A 15,801-nucleotide genomic window follows, 5' to 3' on the forward strand; every position below is an offset into this window, starting at 1 on the left:
CATGCCACTTGCTCAAAAATAACCTTCTTGCTGATGTTGAGTTTGCTCAGGTTCACTGGGTTCCAGATATCAACCTTAGTCAAAACATGGACAAAAGAGCTCATTTCTGAATGAGATGAGATTGACTGATTTTTCCTGTCCTCGGATGCTGCCTGAATTGCTGTGCTCTTCCAGCACCACTGATCTAGAATCTGGTTTCCAGCATCTGCAGTCATTGTTTTTACCTAAGTTCTTCTGCAGTTGTGAGGAGCTATCTTTAAGTGTAGCACTGTGCATACAACACAACCTTTGAAACCTCCGGTCATGGCTGCAGAGAACAGTTTATATCCATTTGAATATACTGTCCTTTATCATCAATATAATTCAGTTTCAGTCCTTACACTTGAATGGCGTTCTGTGCTCTGTGTTAGTTTTGCCAGAACCTCATGCTTGTTTAATGAGAGCCAAAGCTGAGGCCCCTCTACACTGCACCGAGAAATTTATTGATAGTCATACCCTCTGTTGTGGTTCTGTTCGCCGAGCTGGGAATTTGTGTTGCAGACGTTTCATCCCTGTCTAGGTGACATCCTCAGTGCTTGGGAGCCTCTTGTGAAGCACTTGTCAGGAGATTCCCAAGCACTGAGGATGTCACCTAGACAGGGGACGAAAGGTCTGCAACGCAAATTCCCAGCTCGGTGAACTAAACCACAACAACGAGCACCCGAGCTACAAATCTTCTCACAAACTTTGAAGTCATACCCTCTTTCTGTGACCACAACCAGATGTGTACTGCTTCTTCACCAATGTTAGTGTCTCCTGGAATTACGTGGGTGTGATGAATCAAACCTGTACCTTATTTGTACTGGTGTAATCCTTCAAGACAAAATTCTTGGTTCTTTGGTATTAACAAACGATACTTGTGTTGATCACTGTTTAATAATGACAAGTATTTTGCCCCATGTTATATATGCATCTGCTAACTGTGCATAATTTGAATAACCTGATATGTCTTTGTGAGGCTTCTAATTTTCTGTAAATGATGTTCTGAGGCTTGATGAGTTGATGGATGTTATTCTAAAAGTTGGAACTCAGTGAATTTTCAACCATTTCTCAAAGTCAGAAAAAATAAGCAAGGAATGACTTAGTGACTTTTATATTCACACTTGAAAGGAAATGAGATGAGGTTTACATGTAAGACACTAAGAGTACCTTGAATTTAAAAGTTTGAGAGGTGACCTAATCATGGCTAAATAAACTTGTGAAAGTGAATATGGCAAAACTATTTCCTCCAAACGAATACCATTGTAAAATTAAAGATGAATTACTCAGGAGCGAAATTAGGAGGCATATTTTTACACAAAGTGTAATAGAAATTCACAGGCTGTGAATATAGGGACAATTGGAGTTGTGAAGAATGATTTGGGAACTTTTTTTTGTTAATTAGGGATATCAATGGCAATGGTTAAAACATAGAATCCCTACAATGGAAACAGGCCATTTGGCCCAGGATATCCACACCGACCCTCCAAAGAGTATTCCACTAAGACCCATTCCCCTACCCTATTACTTTACATTTCCCATGACAAATGTACTTAACCTACACATCCCTGAACACTATGAGCAAGTTAGGATAGCCAATTCACCTAACCTGCACATCTTTGGACTGTAGGAGGAAACCGGAGCACCTGGAGGAAACATGGTTAACAGCAACAAATTAATTTTGATATTATCATACATGTAATAAAATGTCCTAAGCCAGTTAATAGTATTATTATAAAGCAAAATTAGGTATCAGTCACATAAGACAACATGAAACCTAATGGTTGAAAGAGGTAGGTTTTAAGGAGCATCTTAAAGGAAGAAAGGAGTTGGGCTGCTTTTGAAAAGTAATTATGGAAGTTAGAGCTTAGCACCTGATGGCATAACCATCAAATTCAAATTGTGATGCTTTTCGAAATTAGATGAGCGTTAATATCTTGAGACTGAAGGAAATTTTAAAGATAGGAAGGGGTGTGACCACGAAGTGAAGATAAATCAAAGGTAAGTAGTTTAAACTTCAGACATTGCTTGACCTGGAGCCAAAGTATGTAGATGAATACAGGGTGATAGGTGATCAGGGCCTAGTGTATGTAAAGGCAGAGGCAGCAGAGATTTGAATAACCTCAAATTTATGAAGTAAGTACAAGTAGATGGTCTTGAGGTATAGATCAGCTGTGATTTAATTGAATGGCCTACTCTTGTCTCTAAGTATGATGAAAATGTGCTAGACACAAGTCATATACATTTTGTATCAGATCAATTGATACCTATAACACAGTATTTTAGTCTCAATTAAATTTAGTTGTCATTTTTTTCACCTGCAGTTTTTGATTTGTTATCTTGTACTAAAAGTCAACACATCGCATGACTCAGGATTTACATTGTGGTTACTTTCTCCCTGGACACCAGAATGGATTATTTGCTTACTGATCTACTTTCTTGACAGAACTGTTCCAGAACCCACACATTCATTTGGTCTGGTTTAAATTTCCTCATTCAGCTCATGTTGTTACTTCCCATTTTCATCTTTAATTATTTGCACATTTGTGATGAGCACTGACATTTCTGTCCATTTCAAATCTCTTTGAGAATTTTATGCAATGAAATATGAAGTTAATTTACTTTGTTCCTTTCTGTCCCTATCACCTTTACTTTTGACTACATTTTTTATATTTTACACATAACATATTTTATGCTGACAGATCTTGGATGAGTGGATTGTTTAAAAAGTACATTTTAAAAACCGTTGTGCATATTTTTCTAATTTACCCCTTAAGTGTTTCCATCTATGATCTTTGCGGCCAACTTCATACCCCATGCACTATTTTTTGTGCGTGTCATAAATGAGTCCATTGTATTCCAGTAAATGACATGCTGTCCACACTAGTGCCAACAGGGAAAACACATTTTCTAAATAAATTATGACCATTTTAAATAAATATTAACAACCCCACCCAACCCTTTGATTGAGAACCGGGTATATTTGTTGTGGTGAATGATTCTTTCTTTGAATCACACAGATGTTAATCCAAAATTTGGAACTTAAATTTTGTGACTTAAGTAATTGAGTTGTCATGAATACTGTAGTGTGAAAAGGTCACTGAATTCATTGATTGCAACTGCACAATAGCATTTGTACTGCACAACCTCTGCAAGAAGGAACATCATATTTAGTTATTGCGAGGTTGTCAGTATTTGTTAAAGTTTCATCATATTCATCCCTACATATTATTGAAATATTTAAATGCAAATTTAATTATTTCTGAATTTTATGTTGGATCACTATTTTTCCAAATAGCATGAAGATAACTTTGTTGGTGATGCTTTTAATATTTGTGTATTCTGAACATTATTGTTGAGTATTTGGTGACTGAAGTGATTGGAACAATATACTCTAAGCTGAACTGACAGACTTCAAAACAGTGGTCAGTCTTCTTCAACTGAGTACCTTCTAAGGTGTGCAAAGCATTCCTATGAATAGCTATGAAGGGATAACTTTTTGGAATGGGAGTAAATAATGAGTTTATTTGATGAAGTTCCCTTCTATTAATTGTAAAAAAAATGTGATGTTTGCTGCTGACTGCAAGAAGACTTACTGTAATGTGTCATAACAAAAGTGATTTATAAGATAGAATAGGGAATCTGAAAAGAAAATTAGTTGCTGAGTAGCTGACTTGTGCTGTTGGGGTTGTCTTCTGGTTGCTTGGTGGTGACAATGCAGAAATGTATGGAAGCTACATTTATCTGATCAAGTCAGTTAGTGGTTGAGAGTGCCCTTTCACACTATTGTGAGTTTGACTCTAGTCTCAGCATGTGTTTATGAGCACATCTGGGGCAAAACATTTCTTATTCCTCAGATCCACTTACAGATTGTAATTTTTCACTGGCCTTGGGCCAATTTATGCAAAATCAGAATGCTTGGGCAGCTGTATGTGTATGTGTTAGAGAGGCCGTACCAGATGATTTATCTTATTGATTAGGTGATGACAGATCTTGGTTGGATATAGAATGGATGTATTGTAGGAATTAACTATATTACCTGAAGCATTTTTCTGGTTTATTTATTTGTTTTCTTAACGTGCGTATTTTGAAAAGTTTTGCAGCTTACATCAACTACTTTAAGTTTGATTGTTAAACTATTGGTAATTTCATACCTCGTGCTTCGTTTTAACATGTTCAACATGTTTATGTGTGATTTAATTTATGTTTCTCTTTGTCACCAGCCCACCATACTGCTGTGTGGATCTGTACTCACTTCGAAATGGTGAAATGGTCAAGTCCATCCAGTTTAAAACCCCCATCTATGAATTGCATTGTAACAAAAGGTAATCAGATGTGATGAGTAAGAAATCTGCTTTGACATTTTGGTAAAACCTTACAATGACTTCATAATGGCATGATCTAAACTGAAATGATCCAACTTTTATCTTTTCTAAATCCATTTCTCATACTTTAAGAGTACTTATTTGTATTTTTTCTGTCTTAAAGATAACACCATTAAACATTTTAGCACTAGAATGTATTGCGGTTGACCAATAAATACCACTGGGGCCTTTATATTTACGTTAATATCAAAAACATAATTCCATCGCTGCTGCCTATGGTTTGAATGGAAGCAACTTGATTTAACTTTTCTATGAGGAGTAAGAACTGGCCTTTTCTTGAACCTTGAGAAATGCTGGTAGATTCTTTAACCTAGAAATTCAATTACATTGTGCTCTTTTCTCAGACATAAAATGGGCACCAACGAATCTGTGCTGGTGTATAGGACATCAGTGTTCATCATGCTGTGGAATTACACCACCCACCATATGAGTAAAGGTTAAAGAATATGTCCAGGAAATATGCTTCAACCAAGCATTAGGCACTTCACATAAATAGTCTGATATCTTTCATGCCAATTTGGGCTGCCTTGAATAGCACGGTTGCCTTGATTGTCCTTTCTGTTAGACAGGGTTGAGTTGCTAGCAATCTCATCTCTGAGTCAGAAAGCCAAAAACTCAAGCCCAACTAAAGCTCAACCACAAAGAGCAACAGATGCATTGGAGTACCACCACCTCCAAATTCCCTTCCAATCCACACACCATTCTGACTTGAAGCTATATTACCATTGTTTCACTGCTGTTGGGTCAACATTCTGAAATTTCCTAAGAGCATCATGTGTGTACCTACACCATATTGTCTGCAATGGTTTAGGATGGCACCTTCCAGTATTTTCTCAGGGGACAGTTATGTTTGGACACTACTAATTGGTAGCCAAGTCAGCAACAGCTAATCCTGTGAAAGAATAAACAACCAATAAAAGACTGAGGCTGATATTTCAGCACATTACTGAGGAATTGCTGTACCGTCACAAGTCCTGTATTTTAGAAGAGATGTTAACCTGTTCCAAATTTTGCATGGAGAAAGGAGAAGAGGATCCACTGGGATATACATATAGACATGCAGAAACAAGACAAAAGAGATAAAGAGAGAGCTATCAACTAGTAAAAAACACAACATTAACCATTTCTTTCACGGCTCAAACAGCAAAAGATTAAGCAAAGACTACATAAAACGTGGAAATAAGAAGACTTAAAACAATATGAGCATGAAATATATTTATTCAGAATGATTACTTCCTCCATGTATTGATGAGATAAGGCATGGTTTTATGCCTCCGCTGCTCTGGGAGTTTGCACATGCTGATAGGTATGCTAACACATTGACTTCTGGCTTTAGAAGATGCATTGACTTCAAAGGCCCACACAGAATAAAGAAAAATAGGGAAAGAAGACCATGATATATGTGATATTCATGAGATTGAAGTTCTGGACAAGATGAAAGGATTCAAAGCAATTGAATACAGAGAAATGGAATTTATCACAGATTAATTATTGGATTTGACAGTGAACTGTCTTGTAGGAATAAGATTAAATAAACGCTTCTACATTGAGAAAGTTTAGAAAAGTCAGAAGGATAAATAGGAAAGATGCAATCTGCAAAAGTGGTTTTGAAACAACCAAGGAAGAAGTCGGAGGAAACAACCTGTGCCTTAATAATCATTATAGTCAATATGCTCAATCATTGTATTTATGAGGTGTTTATGAGTTATCTATTGTCAAATATATCTAAAAAGATACAGTAAAAAATGCTTTTGTCACCACAGTCCAGTGCTCTTTTGAGTTACAAAATGAATAAAAAGAAGTTAAATAGAGTTCATCTTCTGTACAAAGGGTCTTCAAACACAGCTCCAGGGCTTATACAAGGTCTCTGCAAAGTGTCCCTGTGCTTCAGGCCTATTGCAGCCAGGAGGCCCTCGTCCGGACACTGCCTCTGCTACAGTGACTTGCTGCTGCTCCCAAGAATCCCCACTCCAGGCATCAGTACCGCTGAGCCAAGGACCTGCTGAGCACAGCTGCAGATGATGACCCGCCAAATCTCCAAGTTCCACGTTCTAGGCCTGCTGAAGCAAGAAATCCTCGCTTATACACCGTTACCGCCGCAGCCAACAACCCACCAAATCCCTGAGTCCCTGATCCAGGCCTACTGTAGCCAGAGGTCCTTGCTTCAGGCACTGCCACTGCCACAGCTGATGACCCACCAAGCCCTGCCCCAACTTCTCCACAATATCAGAAGGTGAAGAAAAGAAGAAAAGAGGAAGAAAAAGACAATAAGAGAAACTATTATTAACCTAAGTTGTGTGGCTAAATAAATAGAGTATGAGCAAGAAGAAGATAATGAACAAAAATAACTTTCAGCAACATATTGCCAAAAGTTATTTCTTTTTAATCATGCACAATGTGTTAATTCATATCTTCATTAACATGGTAAGCTTGCCTTCATTGCCTAGTCCTTTCAGTATAGGAGTTGGGAAGTCATGTTGACGTTGCGCATGACATTAATGAGACCTCTTCTAGAAGATTGTGTCCAGTTTTTGGTCGCCCAGTTATAAGAACGATATTATTAAGCTGGAGAGGGTTCAGAAGAGATTTGTAGGATGTTCCTGGGTATGGAAGGTTTGAGTTAAATAGAAAGGCTGAGTAGGTTGGGACGTTTCTCACTGGACTGTAGGAGATTGAGGGGCGACCTTGCAGAAGTTTATAAAATAATTAGAGATATAGTTAAGACTTAATGGTAGTTTCCTTTTTCCTAGCTTGGGAGATTTCAAGACTACGGGGCACATTTTTAAGGTGAGAAGAGAGAGAAGAGAAGGGCAAATTTCTTACACAGAGGGTGGTGCATGTGTGAATTGAACTTTCTGAGGAAGTGGTGATGTGGGTAGAATTACAACATTTAAAAGATATTTGAATGAGTACATGAATAGGAATTGTTTGGAGGGTTATGGCCGAGGAACAGGCAGGTGGGACCAGTTTAGCTTGGGATTATGTTCAGCAAAGACTGGTTGGTTCAAAGGGCTTTTTCTGTGCTTGTATGACTCTGTAACTCTATGTGTCTTCATAAACCATGGTTCCCTTCCCATTTAGAACTCTTCTTCTCCAGTGAGGTAAAATTGGCTAAAGTTCAGTTCCATTGATGGTGACAGTTTTCTGTACCTTGTTGAATTGTCCTTTCTTCTTGTGTTAGCCAAAATAATGAAATTTGGTGAGCTGTTTCCCCACAGCAAAATTGCTGCTTAGCTAGATATTTTCTGCATATAATGCCCTTGCAGGCACACTTTCCAACACTCATTATACACCCGTGGTTTATCTTTTTAACAATGCCTTGGTTGAGACCAGGAACAAAATGCTATGTATCACTTCATTTCCATTTTTATGATGTCTTTTTTTTATGTATCATGTCAATTTAGCTGACATAAAGAAAGTAGCCTTAAGTCTTTTCTACCACTTGGTGTCACTAAAACTATGTTCTTTATCATATTGTGTTGCCAAGCCACAATTCCTGAATACAATAGAATGAAAGGCAACATAAAGTGTAAAATTTACAGTCTTGGCCCTGGAATTCAGACACTGCCACACTAGTAGAGCAGATTGTATCAATTCTCTGCTCAAAGGGTAAACCAACAGGCAGTTAAAAGCAAATTACTGCAATGCAGGGGATCTGAAATAAAAATAGCAAGTGTTACAGAGACACAGCCGGTCTGACAGCATCAGTAGACAGAAGCAAAGTTAATGTTGCGTGTTTAATATGACTTTCTTCATAGTGCTATGTAAAAATAATAATAGGGCAACTATACTGGGGATTTCTATTAACCAAATATTAATTGGGATAATCATAGTATAAAAGGTTGAGAGGAGACAGATTTCTTGATATGTATGCAGGTGAGTTTTTTGTATCAATATGTAGGAGGTCTACAAAGTACAATGCAGTGTTGAGCCTAATTCTGGGGAACAAATCTGAACAGGTTTTTGAGGTGACAGCGGGGACATTTTAGTGATAGCCACCATTACACCATATGTTTTTAAAACAGAAGTTGCTGGAAAGGCTCAGCAGGTCTGGAACATTTGTGAAGATATCGGAGTTAACATTTCAGGTACACTAGATCCAAAACATTAACTGCAATTTCTTTTCGCAGGTGCTGCTAGACTTGCTGAGCTTTTCCAGCAACTTCTATTTTTTAGAACATAGAATAGTACAGCACAGTTCAGGCCCTTCGGCCCATGATGTTGTGCCAAGCACTTATCTTAGTCTAGGATCAACCTAACCTACACACCCCTCAATTTGCTGCCATTTATGTACTTGTCCAGCAATCGCTTAAATGTCCCTAATATCTCTGACTCCACTACCACCGCTGGCAGTGCATTTCACGCACCCACCACTCTCTGTGTAAAGAACCTACCTCTGACATCTCCCCTATACCTTCCTCCAATCACCTTAAAATTATGACCCCTCGTGACATCATTTCTGCCCTGGGGAAAAGTCTCTACTTATCAACTCTTATTACCTTGTACACCTCTACCAAGTCACCTCTCTCCCTTCTTCTCTCCAGTGTATAAAGCCCAAGCTCACTCAACTTCTCTTCATAAGACAAGCCCTCCAATCCACGCAGCTCTGCACCTCTTGAAAGTATCTACATCTTTCCTATAATAAGGTGACCAGAATGGACACAATATTCCAAGTATGATCTAAACAGGGTTTTATTGAGCTGTGGCAAAACTTCACGGCTCTTAAATTCAATCCCCCTGTTAATGAAAGCCAAAGCACCATACGCCTGCTTAACAACCCTGTCAATGTGGGTGGCAACTTTGAGGGATCTATGGACATGGGCCCAAAGATCCCTCTGTTACTCCTCACTGCCAAGAATCCTGCCTTTAACCCTGTATTCAACATTCAAATTTGATCTTCCAAAATGTATCACTTTGCATTTATCCAGGTTGAACTTCATCTGTCACTTCTCAGCCCAGCTCTGCATTCTGTCAATGTCTTGTTGTAGCCTGCAACAGCCCTTGACACTATCTACAACACCACGGACCCTTTGTGACTCCCTTCCATGTCTTCATCCAAGTCATTTATAAAAACTACAAAGAGCAGAAGCCCAAGAACAGATCCCTGATGGACACCACTGGTCACCAACCTCCTGGAGGAATACTTTCCATCCATTACCACTTGCTGTCTTCTTTCAGCCAGCTAATTCTGTATCCAGACAGCCAAATTTCTCTGTATCCCATACCTCCTAACTTTCCAAATGAACCTATCATGGGAAACCTTATCAAATGCCTTACTAAAATCCACATACAATCATATTCACTGTTCAACATTCGTCAACTTGTCTCAACACGTCCTCAAAGAATTCAATAAGGCTTGTGAGGCATGACCTGCCACTCATAAAGCCATACTGAGTATCTTAAATCAAACTATGTTTTTCCAAATAGTCATAAATCCTAACTCTCAGCATCCTTTCCAGTACCTTGCTCACCACAGATGTAAGACTGATTGGTCTGTAATTCCCAGGAATTTCCTTATTCTTTTTCTTGAATAAAGGAATAACATTCACCTCCTCCAATCAGCCAGTACTACTCCCATGGAGAGTGATGATGCAAAGATCTTTTCCAGAGGCACAGCAATCTCATTCCTCGCTTCCTGTAGTAACCTTGGGTATATCTGGTCTGGCCCTGGGGACCTATCTATCTTGATGCTTCCCAGAATTTCCAGCACATCCACTTCCTTAATATCAATTTGTTCAAGTCTATTAACCTGGTCCACAGTGTTCTCACTATTAACAGGGTCCCTCTGATGTTTCTGATTTGTTCCTGATTTTCAGCATATGCGTTTTTTTTGGTTTTTATCATATGTTTTCAATTGTTATGGAAAAGGTAAAAGGTGGAGAAAGTGAGGACTGTAGATGCGTGGGAGTCTGAGTTGAAAAGAGTGGCGCTGGAAAAGCACAGCAGGTCAGACAGCATCCAAGGAGCAGTAGAAGTGACGTTTTGCACATAAGCCCTTCATCAGGAATGGAGAAAGATGGTTTGCACAAAAGTAGTTTGGATTAGTCTGAGGCTGAATTCATTAAAAAAGGAAGGATTTGGTCAAAATAGATTAGGAACAGCTACTTGGGGTAAATCTACAGAACGGGGGGGGGAGGGGGGGTGTTCAAAAAGTGCTGGGAGAAAACAGGCCTAACATGTTTCCTTTAGGATGAAATGTAGGAACAACAAGTCCAGAGAACCCTGGTAGTCTTGTAGTTTTGGAATATTTAAGTTTGGATAGAAATGAAAAAGGGGACACAGGAAAAGAGGGCGGCATGGTGGCATAGTGGTCAGTGCTGCTGCCTCACAGTGCCTATGACCTGGGTTCATTTGCACCCTTGGGCAACTGTCTATGTGAAGTTTGCACATTCTCCCCCGTGTCTGCGTGGGTTTCCTCCCACTGACCAAAGATGTGAAGGTTCGGTGGATTAGTTTTGGGACATGCAGGGTTACAGGGATAGGGTAGGGGTTTGGGTCTGGGTGGGATGCTTTTCGGAGGGTCGGTGTGGACTCCTTTGGCCTATTTCCACACTGTAGGGAGTCTGTGATATAATGGGTACAAAGGGAGCAAAAAAAAAGAGGCTGTAGAAGAGTATCGCAAATGCAGGGAATGCAAGAAATCAACTAGAAGAACAAAAAGGGGGCATGAGAAATCACTGGTGGGCAAGATTAGGGAGAATTGCAAGGTATTCTACAAGTATAACAAGAAGAAAAGAAAAACAAGGGAAAGATCATGCGGGCAATCTGTGTGTGAAGCCAGTTTAAAGACATTGGTGGATTGAATGAGTACTTCACATCTATTTTTACTCTGGAGAAGGAGGATACAAGATATGAGAACATGGACTGTGAAATTCTTTAGCAAATTCACATAAGAAGCTTGGAGATATTGGAGGTATTAGCAATTTTAAAAGTGGACAAATCCCCAGGTACAGATGCATTGTATCCCAGGGCACGAAGAGTACGTTTGCAGGTGACACAAAGATTGGCAAAGTAGTTGACAGTGAGGTGGAAGGTCTTAGCTTACACAAGTTATATGTGTGTTGGTCAGATGGCAGACCAGTGGCAGATGGAATTTAATCCTGATAAATGTGAATTGATGCACTTTGGAAGAAGCAACAAGACAAGCGCTCATTTAATGACACTAGGAAGCTCAGAGGAACAGAGGGATCTTGGGGTACTTGTCCACAAATTACTGAAGGTTAATAGGGTAGTTAAGAAGGAATATGGGATGCTTGCCTTTATCAGTTAAAGCATAGATCATAAGAGCAGTGAGATTATGTTAGATCTGCAAGGACTTTTGTTAGGCCATAGTTGGAGTCCTGTGTGCAGTTCAGATTACCAAACCATAGGAAAGGTATGATTGCACTGCAGAGGGTGCAGAGGAGATTGACCAGGATGTTGCCTATGATGGAACATTTCAGTTATGAAGACAGGCTGGATAAATTCAGGTTGTTTTCTTTGGAGCAGAGAAGCTTGAGGGGGCACCTGATTGAGGTGTAAAAGATTATGAGGTACATGGGTGGCATGAACTGAAAACAGCTTTTTCCCTTCGTCAAAGAGTCAAGAATAAAGGGATACACTTTTAAAATAGAAGACTAAAGGTTTAGAGGGGATTTGAGGAAAACATTTTTCACTTAGAAGAATGCAGTGCCTGAGAAGGTAGTAGAGGTAGGTAATCTCACAACCTGTGAAAATTACTTGCATGAACACTTGAAGTGTCGTACATTTAAGGCTACAGGCTTAGTGCAAGAAAATGGAACTGGGATAGGTAGTAAGTATTTTTGGCAGTTCAAAATTGATGGGCTGAAGGTCCTCTCTGTGCTATATGATTGTATGATTGAACCAACAAGCCGCATGATTTGAAAGTTTTGCAGAAACATAAAAGGCAGACATGTGGTCTCCAACTTCCGAAAGTTTGGGATGAAAGTGAGGAGGGAGTGTTTGGTGGAAGGGAAGTGTAGTTGAGATGAATTTTTTTTAACCAGTTGAGCAGGAAAGCACTTTTGGGTTTTGGTGCTTCAGATTCCTGTAGGGTTTGTATAATGTTTTTGTGAGTTTAATATTCAAGATAAATATGGTTGAACAAGACTGTCTGATCTAAATTAGTCCAGATGTTGTATAAAACCAACAGTCTTTCTGATTTAAGTATCTTTGAAATGGACTCAAGTTTTTGCTTTTGCTATCTTGCACGTCCAAGTACTGATCACTCTAAGTGAAGATCTGTTTGTCATCAGTCAGTATTAAAGGTTCCCTTTCATTGGTTTAAATCTTCTACGTATAACTGTAAAACTGTATTCCAATATAAAGGCTTGGATTTACCTTTTGCATATTATTGAACATTCTGTCACATTGTAAATATTATTTTTCTGTGGCCCCTTTAACTCCACGTTTATTGCTGTGTTTTTCTAATATCACTTTTGCATCAAATTTTCATTTATGCCTATTAAACTTTAACAATGCTGAAGCCACCTTATGTGGTTTCATAAGAAACTCCAGAATCTGTTTCCATCTTTTTTCTGGTTGCTTGATCAGACTACCTCTTATGTTTTACAGCCATAATCTCCTAGTTTTAACAGGTTTGAATACTACCTGAGACATTTAATAATGTAGAACAATAGCAGACTTTTTTGACATCTTGAGTGTGAGTGGGTCAGTTTAACCTGGATTGGAGAGCTTTTTGTGGTCTTCAGGTTCTATCATTCAAGCCCCTTGTAGAATTGTTGAAAGCCATACTGCTTCATACACATTATATTTTGTCTAGGTTAAAGGTACATATCGTAGGCAAGATTCTATGATGTATCTACTCCCAGTCCTTTTGAAGACAGTCCATCCGTATAATCAATTTAGCTGGTTACTCTGAAGTTAGTTTCTTCAAGCAAGTCTTCCTAAACAAAAAGATCTCATCCTCTTTGAAGAATGGTTGTGGAGTTCACAATTGTAAGACACAGAATTTATAGCAAAAGTTTACAGTGTGATGTAACTGAAATTATACATTGAAAAATACCTTGATTATTTGTCAAGTCTGTCATCTGTTAGAATAACCATGTTAGTTTCAACCTCTTGTTGGACTATAACCTGATGTTGTGTGATATTTAACTTTGTACACCCCAGTCCAACACTGGCATCTTCAAATAACAGACTTTATTAAGTGAAACAAAACAAAGAACTGCAGATACTGGAAATCTGAAGCAAAAATAGAAATTGCTGGAGGAACTCAGTAGGTCTGGCAGCAATTGTGGAGAGAAAGCAGAGTTAACGTTTTGAGTCCAGTACCCTTTAGACTTTGTTTCAGACTTTATTAATTATAATCTTTCCATACTATAATTAATGTCTATTGCCTGAGCTGCTAAAGTTACACTTCAATTATTCATAGGTGAAGTTATTGTTGTCATAGTTTCCCTTGCACAAACCCTTTTCCTGTCAGAAGACAAACTATGCATTCCTTTTGTGACACTTCACACCAACCTACATATATTGGGAAACAGTTGCTACAAATTCCACAGAGACTGGTAATGGTTTTGAATAAATTTGAACTACTGAAAGAACTATGACACAATATTTCACATTTCAAACAAACAAAACCCATACGAATTAAGCAAAAAAAGCAGTATTAAATTAACAGCGTATTTTGCAATTAGTTTCAAGTTTTAAATGCCATCTTACTTTATACTTCCACTCAGGAATTCCTCTGTACATTTACTTCTCCAGAGCTCAAATCAAGGCATACCACAGCTCTGTAGAATTCAGGAGCAAACTATTGCAGATGCTGGAATCTGTACTGAAAACAAATGTTGGCGATCACAGCGGGTCAGGCAGCATCCATGGAGAGAGAGAGCAAGCTAACTTTGAGTCTAGATGACTCTTGATCAGAGCTGATGTGAGGTGTGGAGGGTGCATTAGGGGATTAGCTTGCTCTCTCTCCATAGATGTTGCCTCACCTGCTGTGATCTCCAGCATTTATTGTTTTCTGTAGAATTCACTTTAATTTCCCTCAGTTTTCCAGGAATTTGCCAAGGTAAGAGATTTCTCGGGATCCTTCCACTAACATTTGTGCAGGCAATCTTCTAGTTCTCCTTCAAGAACTCATGAATATATACTCCATAGCTCATGCACAAGCCTCACTGCATTGTACAGTGATCGAAAAATCATAAAATGCCCAACAACCCATTGCTTTTCTGGTTCCAAAGCTGCTCTTCAACTCATAGAACATAGAATAGAACATAGAACATTACAGCGCAGTACTGGCCCTTCAGCCCTCGATGTTGCGCTGACCTGTGAAACCAATCTGAAGCCCATCCAACCTACACTATTCCATGTTCAAACTCCTGGCAGATACTTTCTCTACTTAATTGATAGTTGCTTCTAAAATTACTGCATGTTTCTGTGGGAAAGCATGCAGATTAAAATCCAAAAGTATACCTATTTCCATACCACTCTGGCTTACCTGAGATGTTCCCAACTGAAAAGCATGATAATTACGTTTTGCTTTCAAACATCCTTTTGCTATTGAAATTCACATGAATAATTTACATTTCCAATGTGGATAATGGCAATCTTATGACAGTCAGTGGTCCCATCAAGAAATCCATCGTTTGTAAGATGCTTTCACCAGGATGTTGCCTGATATGGAGATTGTGAGCTATGAAGAGAGGTTGAGTACATTAGGATTATTTTCATGAGAAAGATGGAGATTGAGGGGGGACCTGGTTCAGGTCTACAAAATCATGAGAGGTATAGACAGGGTGGATTGCAAGAAGCTTTTTCCCAGAGTGGGGGCCAAAGGACCTGTTCCTGTGCTGTAATTTTCTTTGTTCTTCATTCTTTCATAGTTTATTTTTGATCTGGGGACTACCGGGGAATAATTTAAACCTCTCATGGAGATAACATTAGATATCATATCTTTAACAATGACTAAGAGGAAGGCTACCATTGATTAGGATGTTTCCATATCCAACCCTATCCTTTTTAAAATAAACACAGACCTCCATTTGAGTTGCTCTTGCTTTCCATTTTTCAAGCTTGTCAACCAAATATTTCCCTGCATCTTACAGTGAATAAATTAATTTCTCAAAAATTAGAAAATAGACTTCAAAAACATATGAAAATAAAGAACAGGATATTAACAACACAAGGTACAAAGATGTTTGATCATTTTCCCAATTTTTGATGATTTACAAACATCCACACACCAAATCAGGAACAATAGACAATAGGTGCAGGAGTAGGCCATTCTGCCCTTCGAGCCTGCACCACCATTCAATATGATCATGGCTGATCATCCTTAATCAGTATCCTGTTCCTGCCTTATCTCCATAACCCTTGATTCCACAATCCTTGAGAGCTCTATCCAACTCTTTCTTAAATGAATCCAGAGACT

General features: G+C 38.7%; 1 protein-coding gene across 3 annotated transcripts in view; it reads left to right on the plus strand.

The window, feature by feature from the left end:
• The window catches only part of bcas3 (BCAS3 microtubule associated cell migration factor), a 1,214,579-nt gene that overhangs the window by 240,940 nt on the left and 957,838 nt on the right, over positions 1–15,801 (plus strand). For all 3 annotated transcript variants that reach the window (XM_043718098.1, XM_043718095.1, XM_043718097.1), the window contains exon 8: positions 4,242–4,343. In XM_043718098.1, the coding sequence (XP_043574033.1) occupies positions 4,242–4,343 (102 nt within the window). The remainder of the gene's footprint in view (positions 1–4,241; positions 4,344–15,801) is intronic.

The sequence above is a fragment of the Chiloscyllium plagiosum genome, chromosome 28 (genome assembly GCF_004010195.1).
Source record: "Chiloscyllium plagiosum isolate BGI_BamShark_2017 chromosome 28, ASM401019v2, whole genome shotgun sequence".
NCBI lineage: Eukaryota > Metazoa > Chordata > Chondrichthyes > Orectolobiformes > Hemiscylliidae > Chiloscyllium > Chiloscyllium plagiosum.